The 15,293-nt window shown below is 57.2% G+C and overlaps 1 protein-coding gene across 3 annotated transcripts in view; it reads right to left on the bottom strand.

Annotated features, from left to right (window-relative positions):
- GRM4 (glutamate metabotropic receptor 4) overlaps positions 1-15,293 on the bottom strand; it is a 100,553-nt gene that overhangs the window by 48,961 nt on the left and 36,299 nt on the right. For 2 of the 3 annotated variants that reach the window (XM_059937505.1, XM_059937506.1), the window contains exon 2: positions 13,485-13,701. In XM_059937505.1, coding sequence (XP_059793488.1) covers positions 13,485-13,701 — 217 coding nt within the window. Of the gene's footprint in view, positions 1-13,484; positions 13,721-15,293 lie in introns of all 3 variants that reach the window. The other variant, XM_059937507.1, reaches the window with a different exon arrangement.

Here is a 15,293-nt window from a genome sequence, read left to right as displayed (position 1 = left end):
TGGGGCCCCACAGCCTGGGGGCCTGCTTGGCCAGATCTGGGAGTGCAGAGACAGGGACCAGGGAGGGCTGGAAAGGGGACTCCAGGCCTGGATCCTGGGAGCAGCCCTGAGTGGGCCTCAGGAGGGCATCCGGGGAGGCGGGGCGGGAGAAGCGTGCTCAGCTGATCTTGCCCTTCCTCTGGAAGGCCAGAGCTGGGGCAGGGGATGCTACCATCTGCTAGTTTTTCTCAATAGGCATTTGGGGTCGGACAGTTTTCATAGTGAGAGACTGTCCCATGTTGTAATACAAGGGACATCCTGGGAATCTGGGCACTGAGTATCAGGAGGGACTCGGGTCATTGTGATATTTATGTTGACATTTAAATGCTCTCCAGGCACTCCGGCCCCGGTGGGACTGCCCAGAGCTAAGAGGTCTTTTAATTAATCTAAACCAGAGCCCTGGTCCCTCTCCAGGCTGGCTCCATGCCCCAGGGGCGGGTCCAGCCTCACCTGGCAGCAGCCAGCTGACCCCTCAGGCCCGAACCCCCTGTGCCCCCCAACTCCTGTCGACACTGCCTGTCCAGACCAGAGCCCCACACCTGCATGCAAACCTCAGCCTGCCCAGCCTGGCCACCCCACCTCTCCACCAAAACTGATCCCACCCCAGCACACCCGTCCCTCCCACCTTCGCTGGCTCTCACCTCCCTCAGGGCTCAGGGCAAAATCCAAACCCCTCAGCCCAGTCCTGAGGCCCTGTGGCCTCAGCTCCCATCACCCCCCACTTCCAAGGGCACCTGCAGTTCCCAACACTAGACTGTTCGCTCTGCCTTTATGCCCAGTTCCCCTACCGAGACTCCTTCAAGTCAGCTCCTGTCAGTTCTTGAGGATTCAACTCAGGCCCCCTCCTCCAGGAAGCCTTCGTAGTTGTCTCCAGGCTCCTTCTCCCCTGGGTGCCGGTAAGAATCGCAATGTCTCAAGCACTGCACTTAGCACAGGGAAGGGAAATTACTGGACTAGATGCCTCTGAGCTCCAGGGAGATGGCCACTGCTGGGCCCACTGCCGGGCACAGAACAGCCACTGATTCAGCAACAATTTAAGCTCTTCCCGGTGCCAGGTGCTGCCCTCAACACTACGGGGACAGCCACGGATAGGACAGACAAGAATCCTGCCCTCTGGGAGCTGACTTCCCTCTATGAAGTAGACTATAGATGCTGAGGAATGAATGAATGAATGAATAAGTGAACAAATGACTGAATGGACTAATTAATTAAGAGCTGGCCTATTGTCCAGAAGGCCTCTTACCCCCATCTCCAGCTCGTGTCCCTCCACCCTCATCTTCCTGTCTCCCCCACTCGGTCCCCTGCCCCATCCTCTCCCTCTCCCACACACACATTACTCCACGGCCCTCACATTCAGGCAGCACTCTTCAGTCGAATAATGTTTGCACATGTTCTCTCATTAGCTCCTCCCAATCAGCCCACGTCTTAGGTGCTACGACCATCATACAGATAAGGAAACCGAGTCCCAGAGCCTAGTCCCAGCTGCCTCCACCTTCCCTTTCTCCAGCCCATCTGCTCCCTCTCCTCTGCCTTTCTCTCTCTCTCTTCCAGCTTCTGGGATATCTGGCACGTTTCCACCTCTCTCCGAGCCTGTTTCCCCTTCTTAAAATGGGGCAGGCAGAGAGGTTCTGAGAGATGGTAAACAGAGCCCGTGCTTCCCCTCCACCACTCTGCAGCCCCTACTGTGTCCACCCCAACCCCGCTTCATTTCCTTTCCCCTTCCTCCCTCCTCTCGCCTCTTGCTTGTCCCTTTGTCCCCTGCTTCCTCCCCCATCTTAAGGCCTCCCTCGGGTCCCAATACATCTGCAAGATGGTCGTTAGCTTTCCTTCTGGCTCATTAAAAATGAGAATTTGCATAGAATATCCATATGATCATTCTGTCTATAGCAAAATGGGGCACAGATATAACCCGCCACATGAGTCAGGGAGAACAAGGAGGACGGTCACAAAGGGACCGGGAGCACCCAACCAGGAAGAGGCCAAGTGCTCACCCTTGGGGTCTGAGGCCTCAGAGGCAGCCCCTCACCCCTCCAGCCCTTTCTTGGCCTTTCTGATGGTTAATTCACCCATTTTTGTCATTCTTACAATAACCAGCACAGTAGGGACTACAATTACCCCATTTTACAGTTGGAGAAACTGAGAGCCAAAGAACAGACACACAGCAAGTCCGTGGAAGCCCTGAGGGTCAGCACTGTCTGCCATGGGCCGACCTACCACGCTCACTGTCAGGAATGCTGCCCCCTCCTCACTCTCAGAAGGAGGGCATCGTGAATAACCACATTCAGTCACTCAGCTCCCCTACGCAGAGCACCCTGCTGCTCCTCTGAGACAGGCCCACCGTTCTTCGAGGCTCTCTTCCCATCACCCCCTCCTCAAGGAAGCTCCCCTTCCCCCAGTTCCCATCCTAGCACCCCCCTCCATACAACAACAATTTAGCCAGATGCAGAGATTTTTGGAGACAACTGCTTCCAAACCCCTCATCCCAGCTATATAATTGCATTCAGACCTGCCTCATCCCAAAATGGATTCGCAGCAGTGCCCAGAAATAAACATATTTGGCTAAAAGAGAAATGGATAACAAAATCGAGGGGAAGGGACCAGCACTTTACAGATGAGGCTCCGATCAGCATCCAGGGACTGGCCATTTATTTGTTGGGGACCTGAGCCAACCAGGGCTTCCCCGGTGTCTGGTGCTGGCGCTGTCCGTGGTGCTGAAGCCAGGAACGCCTGGGCGACGCCCCTGCCCTCTGCCCACACGCAACCCGGGAGCAAGTCCTGTGGGCTCGAGCTTCAAAACATACCCCGGATCTGTCTCTTCTCACCACTCCCAGTCCCTTGGTCCCAGTCATCATCCCTTCTAGCCTGGAGGACGGCAGCAGCCTCCTCACTGGCCTTCCTGCCTCAGGCCCACAGTCTCTCCCCCACACAATGGCCAGAGGGATCCTAGTAAACCCACGTCCATTCACGTCCCTCTTCTGCTCACAACGCTCCCATGGTTCCCATCTCACTCAAAGCAAAAGCCAAAGTCCTCACAGTGGCCCAGAAGGCCCCCTGTGATATGCTCCTCCCCTTCTACTTCTCTCCCCCTCATTCACTCTGCTCCTTCTTTCTTCTTGGCTATAGTCCCCAAATGCCAGGCAGGCTGCTACCTCAGGGCCTTTGCACTTGCTGATTCTCCTGCCTGGGGCACTCTTCCCACAGATCTCTGCATGGCTCACTCCCTCACTGTATTTAGGGCTCTGCCCGAATGTCACCTCTGCAGAAAAGCCTTCCTTGACCACCTGTGTTATAGTCTCCCCTACCTGCGCCTTCTGTCTACTTATGCTGTTTTGTTCTTGTTCATAGAAATGCCCATCAGTTCCTATCTGAAATTCTATTATACGGTGATGTATTTACTTGTTTACTATAAGCTGCCTCTATCTCTCTCCCCAAACATGAGCTCACAAGGTCAGGGATCTTCATCTGTTTAGTTCACTGCTGCATCCCCCATGTCCTGGTTCAATGCCTGGCACATAATAGGTGCTCAGTAAATATGTACCCAGCAAATGAATTAATTACTGTATAGACGTGAGGGGTGAAAGGGCTGAAGAAATGCCCCCACTGCCCTCCTTACCAGCCACATCCCCCCAGAGAAGGCTCTGTGATCTGGAGGCCTGGACTCTCTCCTTCTGAGTCCCTAAAAACCCCAGGAGCACGAGGGAAGCCATCACTGAAAAGGTGAGCATCAGGGGATGCATTCCTCCTGATCTCCAGGCCCCGTTACACCCACTTTTAGACAGAGCCCCTCACAGGCTCATGCAAGGCCACACGTGACTTGGTGACTCCTGCCACACACACATTGTCCATCACAGGAGCCGCTCCCCCTCCTCCTTCCCTGGCTCTGAGAGAACCTCTGGCCTCTGTGTGCGGCGGTGTCGGGGGGGAGGGGGAAGGGGGGGTCCTCCGAGGTCCATCCATCTGACTGACCCACCAACGCTTCCCTGGAGAAGCCAGGTGAAAGGCATCAGACACCTCATTGAAAGGAGGGCTCCACCCACCTTCCTTCCCTCCAGCTGAGCTCCGGGAGTCACACAGACCAGAATGCACATCCCAGCTCTGCATCCGACAAGCTGTGAGGGACTGCACCAGTCCTTGGGCAGCCTGAGCCACGGTCACCTCCTCTGTAAAACGGGGACAATTCTCAGGACGGCTGTGTAGGAGCTGGGGCCAGGGTCTGGTAGCTTCGATGAGGATGGGTAACGAAATGTTCCCTAGAAAATTGTATATTAAAACAAAAGGAGGTCCAGGGGTCTTCACACAGACCAGGCCGGGCTGGCTGAGGGGCTGGCGCGGGAGGCAGAGCCTGGGGCTAAAAGGCTCTGGGAAGAGGGCTGGGTGGGTGACACAGGATAATAAGGCAAAGATGGCTGCGGGCATCCCTCCGTGTGTCCACGACATGCATGCGCCCATTGAAAAAGGCGCACAGCCCCTTCCCGGTCTTACGATGAAGAACTGGAGGCTCAGGGAGGGGCAGTGACTTGCCTAAGGTCACAGAGGAGTAGGGGATGAGGCTGAAACCAGAACCCGCCCAGGACACTCAGCAGCCCCATACTGGCCTCAAGTAGGAACCTCAGGGTAGGGTGGGAAGGAAGCCACAGTGCAGGGAAAGGGGGGATAGGGCTTGCTTTGGTGACACCTCCAAGAAGCTCAGAGTGGGGGGCTGTGGGTGCTGGAACCCTGCCTCAGATAGGAAAACAGGCTCAAACCCAGTAGTCAGCAAACAGGTGAAGACGGCTTCCTGGAGGTCCAGGCCCAGCCCGGAGCTGGGGGTGGTGGGGGGCAGGGAAAGGTCAACAGCCTTTGCCACCTGTTCTTTAACAAAGGGGAAGAAATCGGAAGGGATCCCTAAATGTGGGAGCCTCGGAGGACAGATCCCAACGTGCTCCAGTGCAGAGGCTCAAGGAAGGGGAGGAAAAAGAAACAAGGGCAGGAAAAGGAACTTGAAGACAATGGGGTTCAGACCAGGTTTAGAGATGTGTTTGTCAAAAGGCTCAGAGGTAAAAAAAAAAAAAAATAAACCAAAGAGGCCAAAGGAGCTGAGGAAACAGATGCTGTGGATGTGGCTACTCTGTGGGCTCAGGTCTGGGCTCAAGAACAGACACAGCAGAAGCCAGAGGCCAACCCCATGGTACCCGGACCTCCATGTGGTGAGGACAGAAAAGCCAAGAGAGATGGGTGAGAGAGGCAAAGACCCACATCACGGGGGACCTCAGAGGTCCCCTGACCCATCGCCTTCACATTGGTGATGAAGCTGAGGCTCAGAGAGGGAAAGTGACCAGCCCAGTGTTACACAGCCACCCAGAGACAGAGCCAGGACTACAACTGGGTCCTGATCCCCACTTCCCACTCTGATGAATAATGGTGAAAATTACACCTCCAGAAGCTCAGTGCTTAGTGCAGGGCCCAGACTGTGCTAGTTAGTGCGTTACATGTATTAACTCATTTAATGCTCATGGCAACCTGGAAGGCAAGTGCTTCTTTTTTTTTTTTTTTCTGCAGCACAGCACGGCTTGCGGGATGTGCTTAGTTCCCTGACCAGGGATCGAACCTGGGCCCCCTGCAATGGAAGCATGGAGTCTTAACCCCTGGACTGCCAGGGAAGTCCAGGGAAGTGCTATAAATATTCCCATTTCATGAGGTGGAAACTGAGGCCCAGAGCCCCTAAGTGACTGCTCAAGATTGCACAGTTCATGGTGGCCAAGCCAGCATCTGGGCTCTTAAGCCCTCCACTCTACTGTATCATCCAGGGAGGACAGGATTCACAAAGGGGCTGCAACCAGCAAAGGAAAACTTTTTTAGACCTGGAAGAAATCTTCAAACATGTTCCACAAAGAAGCCCGGTGAAAGAAAATGTTGCTTCCTGTCCAAGAGGGAAGGGGTGCAAACTCAGAGCAAAAAGGGTTCAGTGTCCGTTCTGTCTCCTTCCTCCTGTCAATCCCGTCAAGCTTAGAGGCAAACTCGGATGGGAGCATGTCCCCATTGTGATAGGCCAGGGCGAACACATCAGAGATGAGTCAGAGAGAGAGAGGAAAAGTGGCCTGATGACACCCAACCCACGGGACTCACAAAATCAAGAAGTGCCAGCACCGCACCGAAGGCCAGAAGGGCAGAGAAATTAGAACGGACAGGCGAAGTCCCCACGGCAGGCCAGACAGCTCAGGGTTCACCTTCAAAGCGGGACAGAGACTGACTGGGTAATCACTGAACAGTCACACTGATGCCAGCACCTTGCCAATCTCCCAGAGCAGCCTGGAGACCCAGCTGGTACGTGGTGGGCCTCACAGCTTGGCAGGGGATGCCCATACCAAGTCCACTGAATTTCCACCCACAGAGCAGTGACGGGCAGCAGACCAAGGGAGAGGAAGATGCAATTTGTCTCAAGTTGGGGGCAGCCTGGTTGATAAGCTAGAATGGTGGGGACTGACTCCGGGGTGGGGTCCACTCCCCACCCACATTCTTGGAAAATGCATGGTCAGTGGGCAGGGCTGTGGGTCCCTGGGCTGAGAGGCCCAGAGATCTCCCCTCAAGAAGATGCTATAAGCCATCCTGTTCTCTTATACACCAACCCAAAGCCAGTGGCAGGACGCCTCCCCGCTTCCAGCGCCCTGCCCCGTCGGCTAATCTCAACCACATTTCACCTGACTGAGGGTGAGAAGGTCGCATGCTCCAGGCTCTGTCCCCATACAGTTGGACCCACTCGTCCCTGAACCAAAAGACCAAGCCTGAAGGGCCCCCATGATGAGCCTTTGCTTACGAGAAGGATGCTTGGCGTCAGGGCCCTCAGCCTAGGAGGACCCAGCCTGCCAGATGTCAGAGCTGGACCTGCAGATGAGCTGACGTGCCCACTCCTGTCACAGATGAGAGACGGAGGCCCCAGAAGGGCAATGACGTGCCCAAGGGCACAGGGCTGGTCATCTGTTCATCCTACAAACATCTATTGAGGCCCCACTGTGTGCGAGGGACGGCGAAGGACACAGAGCCAAGGGGGTCCTGCCTTCCACGGCCTCAAGGGGCCCAGTCAAGTGGAAGAGGAAGAGGGGAAATTCAACAGGCACTGGGGCAGATATGATTGAGGTTCCCAGGAGGCCAGCCTAGGGGAAGATCACACGCCTCCCTGGGTAAGCAAGTCTGCAGGGAGGAGGGGCCTTGGCACTGAGCCGTGTTGGGCAGAGAAGACTCCCCAGGGCCCTAAGTAACTTGGACATGGCAGGTGGACACAACAACCCCAAGTGCCAAAAAACTGTTAAACGCAGGGTTGACCTGAAAGAAACTGCTCAGCTCCATCTCACATGGGTCCCCATCCCACGGCTACTAGGACCAGGCCAGGCCCCTCACTGGGGTCCCATCTGCCTGCTCACTCCTTCCTCCAGGCTCCTGCTCACGCTGTTCCCCCGCCTGGCACACCCCTTCCTTCCTCTCCACTTGTCCAAGTACCCCTCCTCCAAGCCCTGCTGGACTGCCCATCTTGATGCGCTGGGCCCCTTGCAACCCTGGAGTTCATCTCTTCACCTCAACACATGCGTCATCACATCCCTTCATTCAATTATTAAGGCAAACTCTCCTGGGCACCTCCTGCAGGAGGGCAGGGTGCCAGGTCTGGCTGGGCACTGCTCTTCCCACGCCCGCTGAGAGCTGGCAGAGCCCACTGCCTCTCTCCTCTCCTCGCGCAGGGGCTGGGTACCCAGTGGATGTGAAATAAATCCATGAAGTCCAGGCCAGTGGGAGACTCGAGCGGGGTCTGGAAGGCTGAACCTCTTCCCGTTCCTGCCCTCTGGGGCAGGCAGCACCTCAGAACAAAGCATCCCAAGGCAGGCGCTGCGGTGGAAAGGATATCTGTCCTCAATGAGTCAGGATAGGGTTGGGGGTAGCCAGGAGCTCAGAGGGGAGGGCAGGGTCCCAGGGCGGCCTGATCCCAGAAGCCCGTGCTCTGTCAGCCTCAGTCTGCCCTTCTATAGACTGGGAGAGCAACCTTTCAGGCCTAGGATGGGAAGAAGGGCTAAAGTAGTGAGTAGGTGGCTGGATTTCATGATCACCCATCCCACAAGCATTTACTGAGCAACTACTGTGTGCCAGGGACTGTGCTAGAGGCTGGGGAGGCACCAGAGAACAAAACAGGCAAAAAATCTCTGCTGTCATGGACCATAAACAAATAAAAATGTACTTGTCAATTGCTATAAAGAAAAACACAGCAGGGAGCAGGGAATGGAGAGCAGTGGACTGGGGACACAGTGGTCAGAGAGGCCCCTCTGCAGAGGGGACCCCTGGGAAGGCAGCTGAATGCACTGAGAATGCAGCCACATGGACAGCCAGGGACAGAGCTTTCTGGGCAGCGGGAGCAGCCAGTGCAAAGGCCCTGAGGTGGGCTTGTGCCTGGAGTGTTAGAGGAGCCGTGAGGAGGCTGGTGTGACTGGAGAAGAGGCTGAGAGGGGAGTAGAAGGAGACAAGGTCCGGGAGGGGAGGCAGCAAAAAGGGGAGCTTCTGGATCCTGGGGGTGCCCTGGGGCAAACCTCTCTCCTTTCTGGTCTCCCGGAAAGATGACCAGTGCCAGCCCCTCCGGGTGGCACGGCTCTTTCCAGATGGCCAGCTCTTCCCCGCTCCCCTTGGAGCCTCCGTTTACAGCTGGAGAAGCTGAGTCTAGAGATGTCACAGAGCCAGAGGGATGAGGTGCCCCAGCCTTGGGCCTCCAGCTGCCAGCCCTGCCACTCCGCTGCGCGGACGGGCCCATCTAAATGCAAGTCTGACGCTCAGCCCTGGGAGTTGGAGCTGGAGGTCAGACCAGCAACAGCTTGACTCACCAACATCTCCGGAATACCAATGGTGGATGCGGGGACACAGCAGGGAGATGAGGCTTTAAATTTTCCACTGTGTGAGGGACAGGACATCCTTCAAGGAGCAGGCCTGAGGCTCCCACGCCCCTTCCCGCCACACCTAGAAAGGCCCTCCCATTCTCACCCTAGGAGTACAGGCCTAGATGTGCCCAGGGTGCTGGAATCACTCATTAGAGAACCAAACTCCCAAGGTGGCCCCATGGAGATGCCCCTGCCCAGAGCTGACCTGTGTGTCCTTCCTATGACGTGCCCCAGAGATCAGGAGGCCATGCTGGATTCAAATCCCACTCCTGCTACTTTCCAGCTGTGTGGCCTCAGGGGAGTTACTTAACCTCTCTGAGCCTCAGTATTGCCATCTGTATAATGGAGTTGTCTTGAAAGACAAATGAGTTAACATGTATGAAGCACATAAAATGGGGTCTGGTCCACAGGAGGGCTCCATAAATGTTACCTACTAATATTATCCATTGTCCTGTCACCCACACAGGAGCCCTGGGCTCTGACACTCAACACTTCCTTGTGATCTTAGACAGGCTCCTTGACTTCCCTGAGCCTTGGTTGTCCTCATCTGTGAAATGGAGCACTAGTACAAGTAAACTGAGGCTCACACAGGGCCCCACTGATACGGAAAGGCTGTGGGGTCTAAAAGTTTATACTCCAGACCCCAACCCCCGAGAGCGCTCAGGACAGTGGTGGGAGGCACCGAGGGCGGGGCCCCATCTGTGCCACCCCCTCTAGCCTTCATCTCCCTCCAAGGGTGACTCACTCACATTATCTCCGGAGCCCAGGCAGGGCCTGCTCTACATACCTAATCCCAGGCCTGGTTGTGTCCCTAGCCTTTCCCGTGGGCAGCCTCTGCCTGGCAGGGAGAGGGGGAGCCCTGCAGCCAGAAGGCAGCGCACACCACACAGATAGGGGATGCGCCCGACACCTCACAAAAGCACACACATGCCCACAACCTGCTGCAGACACCAGGGCAAGCAGGCTGGCCTGGGCTCCTGTGATTTTGTCCCTCATCCTGTCCTTGGACACTGCCTGTGGCCCCACGCAGGGCCCAGCACCACCCCCTCGGGCCTTCCATCACTCCCCGGGCCTCCCCAAGAGCGGCTGGCACCAGGGAGGGCTGGGGCCCAGGCAGCCAGACCCCTAATAACAACCCTCCAATGTGCATTCCTGAGCGCCTACCTCCATGGGCCGGGAGCACATTTCATTCTGATAACAACAAGTTTCATCCCCATTTCGCAGATGAGGAAACCAAAACCGAGAGAGGCTGAGTGACTTTCCCAGAATCACGTGGCCGGTAAGTGGCTGAGTCGGAGCCCAGGTCTGTCTGTCGAGGCCTGTTCCTTAACCATGCACTGCCATCTCTGCGATATAAGCTGGGGGAGATGGATAGCGTGGGGTAAAGGGCCTAGGTCTCACAGCCTGGCTCCAAGTCCTGCTCAGCACCTCAATGTGTGAGCCTGGTCCAGCCACTTCACCCCTCTGAGCCTCAGTTTCCTCATCTGTAAAAGGGGGACAAAACACTGGGCCCACAAGATTGTCATCCGGATTCACAAAAGTGCAGTGAGGCTGCCTGGCACAGTGCAGGGTTCAGTCAAGGGCCATAGGCTGGCTCAGGGCATAATCCACATGACCAAGTGACTGGGGTGGGAGGGCACTGCTGATGGGTACTGGAAAGTGCAGCGCCAGAGCTTTCTCTAAGCCCTGTGCCAACGGCCCAATAGTGCTGGGTGCTACCCAGGAGCTCCCCACCCAGAGGATGGAGCTGGGTTCCAATCCCAGCTCCTTCACGTTCTGGCTGTGTAGCCTTGGGAAAGTGACCTACCCTCTCTGGCCTCAGTTTCCTCATCTATACAAAGGCCATAATTATGCTCCCTGAAGGACCCAGAGCCCAGCACACAGGAGGCACCCAGGACTTGCTGGCTGAGCTCTCACCAGGGCTCTGCTGTACACCCTCAGCCTGGCGAGCGCACCCTCCCATCCTCCCCGCTCCCTGGCACTCCTCTGAGCAACGCAAAGATGATTTATACTTCAGAGGACGAATCAATACGATATACAGCGAAGACATCTTTAATCTTTCACAGGGATTAGGCAAAAGGTACAGCGGCCCCTTTCTACTGGCCGCTCGATTCTGATTTCAATTTGGGCAGCTGGAGCGTGGCTTTCTCTCTCTTTTTCTTTTCATTTGCCTAAAGATGGTTCTCCAAATCAAATTTCATTTAGCAGGCGGGGCGGGAAGACCTAGCTGCCCAGCCAGGGCCCCCGGGGCTGCACACCCTGCCAGGGGGTCTGCGGATGAGGGAGGTCCGGCCAGGTGGGAGGCCAGACCCTCAGCAATGGGAAGGAGTGCAGGGGGCAGGGGCACAGCTGTGCCCCTGCGCTGGGCCCGGGCAGAGCAGCTAGTTCTCTTACTTTTCTAGGGGTCCTTTTAAAAATCTTGAGTAGACTTTCTATTTTCTAACTACTCAATGCCTGATTAGATGCTTGCAGAAAATTCAAACAGTAGCCTTAGCTTCAGCCAAAACGCAATGCCCTGACCTCACCGCAAACCCATGCCTCTCCCACGCTTAACACATCAGCATGTGTCCCTCCAGGCCAAGTGTGTGTGTGTGTGTGTGTGTGTGTGTGTGTGTGTGTGCACACGTGACTGTCATACCCCCATCCCTTGCACAGGACTGGTCCACATGGGTCTCAGTTACTGCAGTGGGAAATGGGCAGAAGACAGAGTGACAAAAATACAAAGCAGTTAAGACCTCTAGTCCTGGAGCCAGCTCGCCTGGATTCAAATCCATTCTCCACCTCTAACCTGCTCTGTGACCTGATGCCAGTTATTATTTGGTGTCTCTGAGCCTCAGCTTCCTTCCCTGTAAAACGGGGGTACCTGCTTCATCTGGTAGGACAGATTACCCAGAACACCCGGTATAAACAGAGGCTCAGCATGTGCCAGTGGCATAGGGGAGGCTATGTTGAGCACAGGGGGTGGCTTCCAGGTCCCTATGGCAGGGACCAAACACAACTGAACACTAAGATTCTGGACCTCTGTCCCTGCCCCCATCCAGCACTTTTGTCCCCAAATCCAACAGAGGTTGCACCTCAATCAGGAAGGCAGTGGGCTTGTTTGGGGAAGGACTCAAGCCATCAAGGAGGAGAGGAAACTGCAGAGCAGGATGGGTGGAGCCAGTGCAGAGAGGTACCCAAGTCTGAGCAAAGAAAGAAAGGATTTGTGGGCAGTCAGAGGGAGGGGCGGGGGGGCTGGGGTCTGACACTGCCCAGCCTGCCTGCAGGTGGGAGTGGGGTCTGTCCACCCCCTGCTTCCTTCCGCGGGGGCCCAGCTGCTGGAGGCGCAGCCATCAGTCACACTGCCCCACTTCCGCCACCCCACCGCCCTCGCCGCCAGGTTACAAGCACCCGAGCTGCTTCGGCTGTACAATTAAAGGGGCTTGTCTGAGATTTATAGCAGGATTACGCCCGCAGGGTGTTACCAATGCCAGCCTCTGGACACTCTGTGGTCCTTAGGAAAGGCAATTAGAGTCCCGGGGCTCTTCGGGTATAAATATAGAGCCGCCATCCCCCAAGGTCAAGGGCGCCACAGTGAGCTTTTTAGAGACAGGGCCTTGGGAGAGGCCAGGAGAGGAGGCAGAGGGGCCCCGTCTGCGGGGAGGAGGGTCCGCCAGGAGCGGAAGGGCCTCCCTGCTTCCTTCCATGCCCCAGGCAGCACGGGAGCCGTCCCTTGGCCCCCACAGCTCTGAATCAGCTTGGCAGGGCTCACCAGCCCAGGTGGAGCCCCCAACCCAGGGGCCTGTCTGCTGCCCCAGACGCCCACACACACACAGTCCCACGCAGGCTGTCCTGCCTCAGTGTGACCATCGGAAAGGACCGGCCAGAGGCCCAGGTCTGGGCCTGCCGTGGAGGTAACCCTTGCTTGCTTAGCCTCTCCTTGCTTGCTGATAACTAGAAGCTTTATCACTTTGAGGATGGCAATTCAGGAATGCAGTGAGCTCGGCGGGCAAGGGGGCCTGTGGTAAGTGGGGAGGAGAGCAAGTCACTTTCCCACCCTTCCCCGAATCCCACCCACAGGGCACCTACTTCCCTGAGGCCGGCACAGCCCCACTGCAGCCCCTGCCCCTCACCACACGGCCCAAGTTTAAGGATTCTGAATTCCCAGTCCCTCAAACAAATCCTTGCTCCAAGAAGCTGCTGGTTGGCCTCTGGCTCCTGGGTCCCTGAGACGTCATTGAACAAGCCCACCTCCATCCCCACCTCCTTCTCCTCCTCTCTGCCTGAGAACAGGGGCTGTTCCATCAGCTCCCATGCTGGGAATATTGTCAGTCCCTCCGTCTGCCCAGCCATGTCCGCAAAATTCATTCACATCCACCCCCAGGCCCCAGCAGTCACCCAGCCACCCGCCCACAAGGCCACAGGCTCAGAGGAGAGACTCAGGCCCATGAGGGGGTGGCCCGGGGCAGGAGAGTCCAAGGCAGAACCCAGGGAGCGGCTCCCAAGCAGTGCTCGGCCACCACGCTGTGACATCCCCCCGGCCCCAAGCACGACCCTGCAGGCGGGCGCCGGACTCACCGTCCTCACGGGACTTCTGGATGAAGGCCTCCACGCCGCTCTCACCGTAGCTGCCCTCTGAGGCTAGCGTGGACACGTAGTTCCACTTGAGGGCACGGACGATGTCCACCATGGCCTGGGCCTGGTACGTGTCCGAGGGCACCACGCGGGAGAAGAAGTCGTAGCGGCTGTTGTCACTCAGGTCAGGGGCTGTGGAGGCGTAGCTGATCTGGGGGATCTGGGGGCGAGAGGGGCCACTGATGGGGGCGGCTGGCACCTCACCCTGCCTGGCCAGCACCAGCCCCTACACCCCAACCTGCCTCCCACCCCATGGCCTTGGGACCCCACCCCCAGCCCTTCCCATGGGCACTGCCTCCTCTCGTCCTGGGGGACACCCCTTGACATGGGCTGAATAGGTCCCAGCCCCACTTGACAGAGGAGGAAACTGAGGCCCAGAGAGGGTGGGCAAATGGTTGGTCAGCCCCGCCCCTGGCTCTACCCAGGGTCCCAATGCCTCCCACCCCCACTCAGCTCCCCTGCTCCCATCTCTCCCCAGGCCTCTCCCGACTCCCAGCAGGAGTGAGGCTGGCATCAGGGTGAGAAGTGAGAGGCATGTCAGCATCAAGCCCTCTAGAAAGTCTCCCAAGCCACCTCACCTGGGTCTTGTGGCCGGTGGTCCCTCAATAACACACACGTACACACCCCAGAGTCATAGGGGATAACGCACATGCATGTACACACATACACGCATGTGGGAACACACACACACACACACACCCCCCACGGGATCCTCTGGGTGCCTCAATTTACATAAAGAGCTGGAACATCCCAGCTGGAGAGAATCCCCAGGTGGCTGAGACGGTTGGCCCAGGGATGGAGTGGGAATTGGGATGGGGTGGGGATGAGGGTGGTGAGAGGGGCCTGAGGGTTTATCTGGTCCACTCCCTGCCCCCAGGCAGGCTTTCTTGTCACCCCCCCAGCAGACCCCATCCCCACAGCTCCCTCTGGGCCCAGGCTCCTTCCTCCTGCCCAGCTCAGAGGGGACAGAGCCCAGGTTCCAATTCCCACAGCCCTCGCCCCACCCCACAGATTGAATCCCAGAAGGCCAGAGAGAGTGGGGCCTCCAGGAAACCCTCTCTCCGCAGCCTGGGACACAGGGCCCACCCGGTGCCACAGCCTCTCAACGGCAGACTCCGGGCCTCCTGGCCCCAGCCCGGCTCCCCCAGTCACAGGGCACCTTCCTGCCCTCACACCTCCCACCTGGCCCCCCAGGCAAAGGTGGGACACGGAGCTTTCAAGCTGCCCTTCCTCCTGTGGTTGACATCCAACATCCCCAAGGGACATGAAAGGGGCCGTGTGGACCCTCCTCAGCCTCCCCCACCTTCCCCCCACCCACATCCCCGGTGCCCTCCTCACAGGGCTCTCGTCTGCTCCCGGCTCCCCAGGACCAGCCAGTGGCCCGTGCTCTCCACCCCCTGCCTTGGTCCACACCGACATGTACCCTTCCTGTGTGCCCTTTACCCTGCTCTCAGTTGTCCACGGTGACAGGGTGAAGGGCTGGGCATACTGATCTGGGCTGATGTCAAATCGAAGATTGATCCCCCTAAGGAATAATTAAGATTCAATCCTGGCAGAAAAAAATTAATGGCCAGAATTTTAGTCCACATGGCAACTGAGGGTGGGAAAATATTCCGGGAGCCAGAGGACTCCAGGAGCCCCCTGCACATGGGTTTGCCCACCTGGCCTCTGCCTAGGGTGTGGCTATCCCCAGGGACAGTGGGGGGATCCACCTTCCACTGGGGTATATACTCAACCTGCTCTGAAACTAAA

Source organism: Balaenoptera ricei, chromosome 11 (genome assembly GCF_028023285.1).
Source record: "Balaenoptera ricei isolate mBalRic1 chromosome 11, mBalRic1.hap2, whole genome shotgun sequence".
NCBI classification, from domain to species: domain Eukaryota; kingdom Metazoa; phylum Chordata; class Mammalia; order Artiodactyla; family Balaenopteridae; genus Balaenoptera; species Balaenoptera ricei.
Note: the sequence above shows the minus strand (reverse complement) of the source record. Positions and strands in the feature narration are given on the sequence as shown.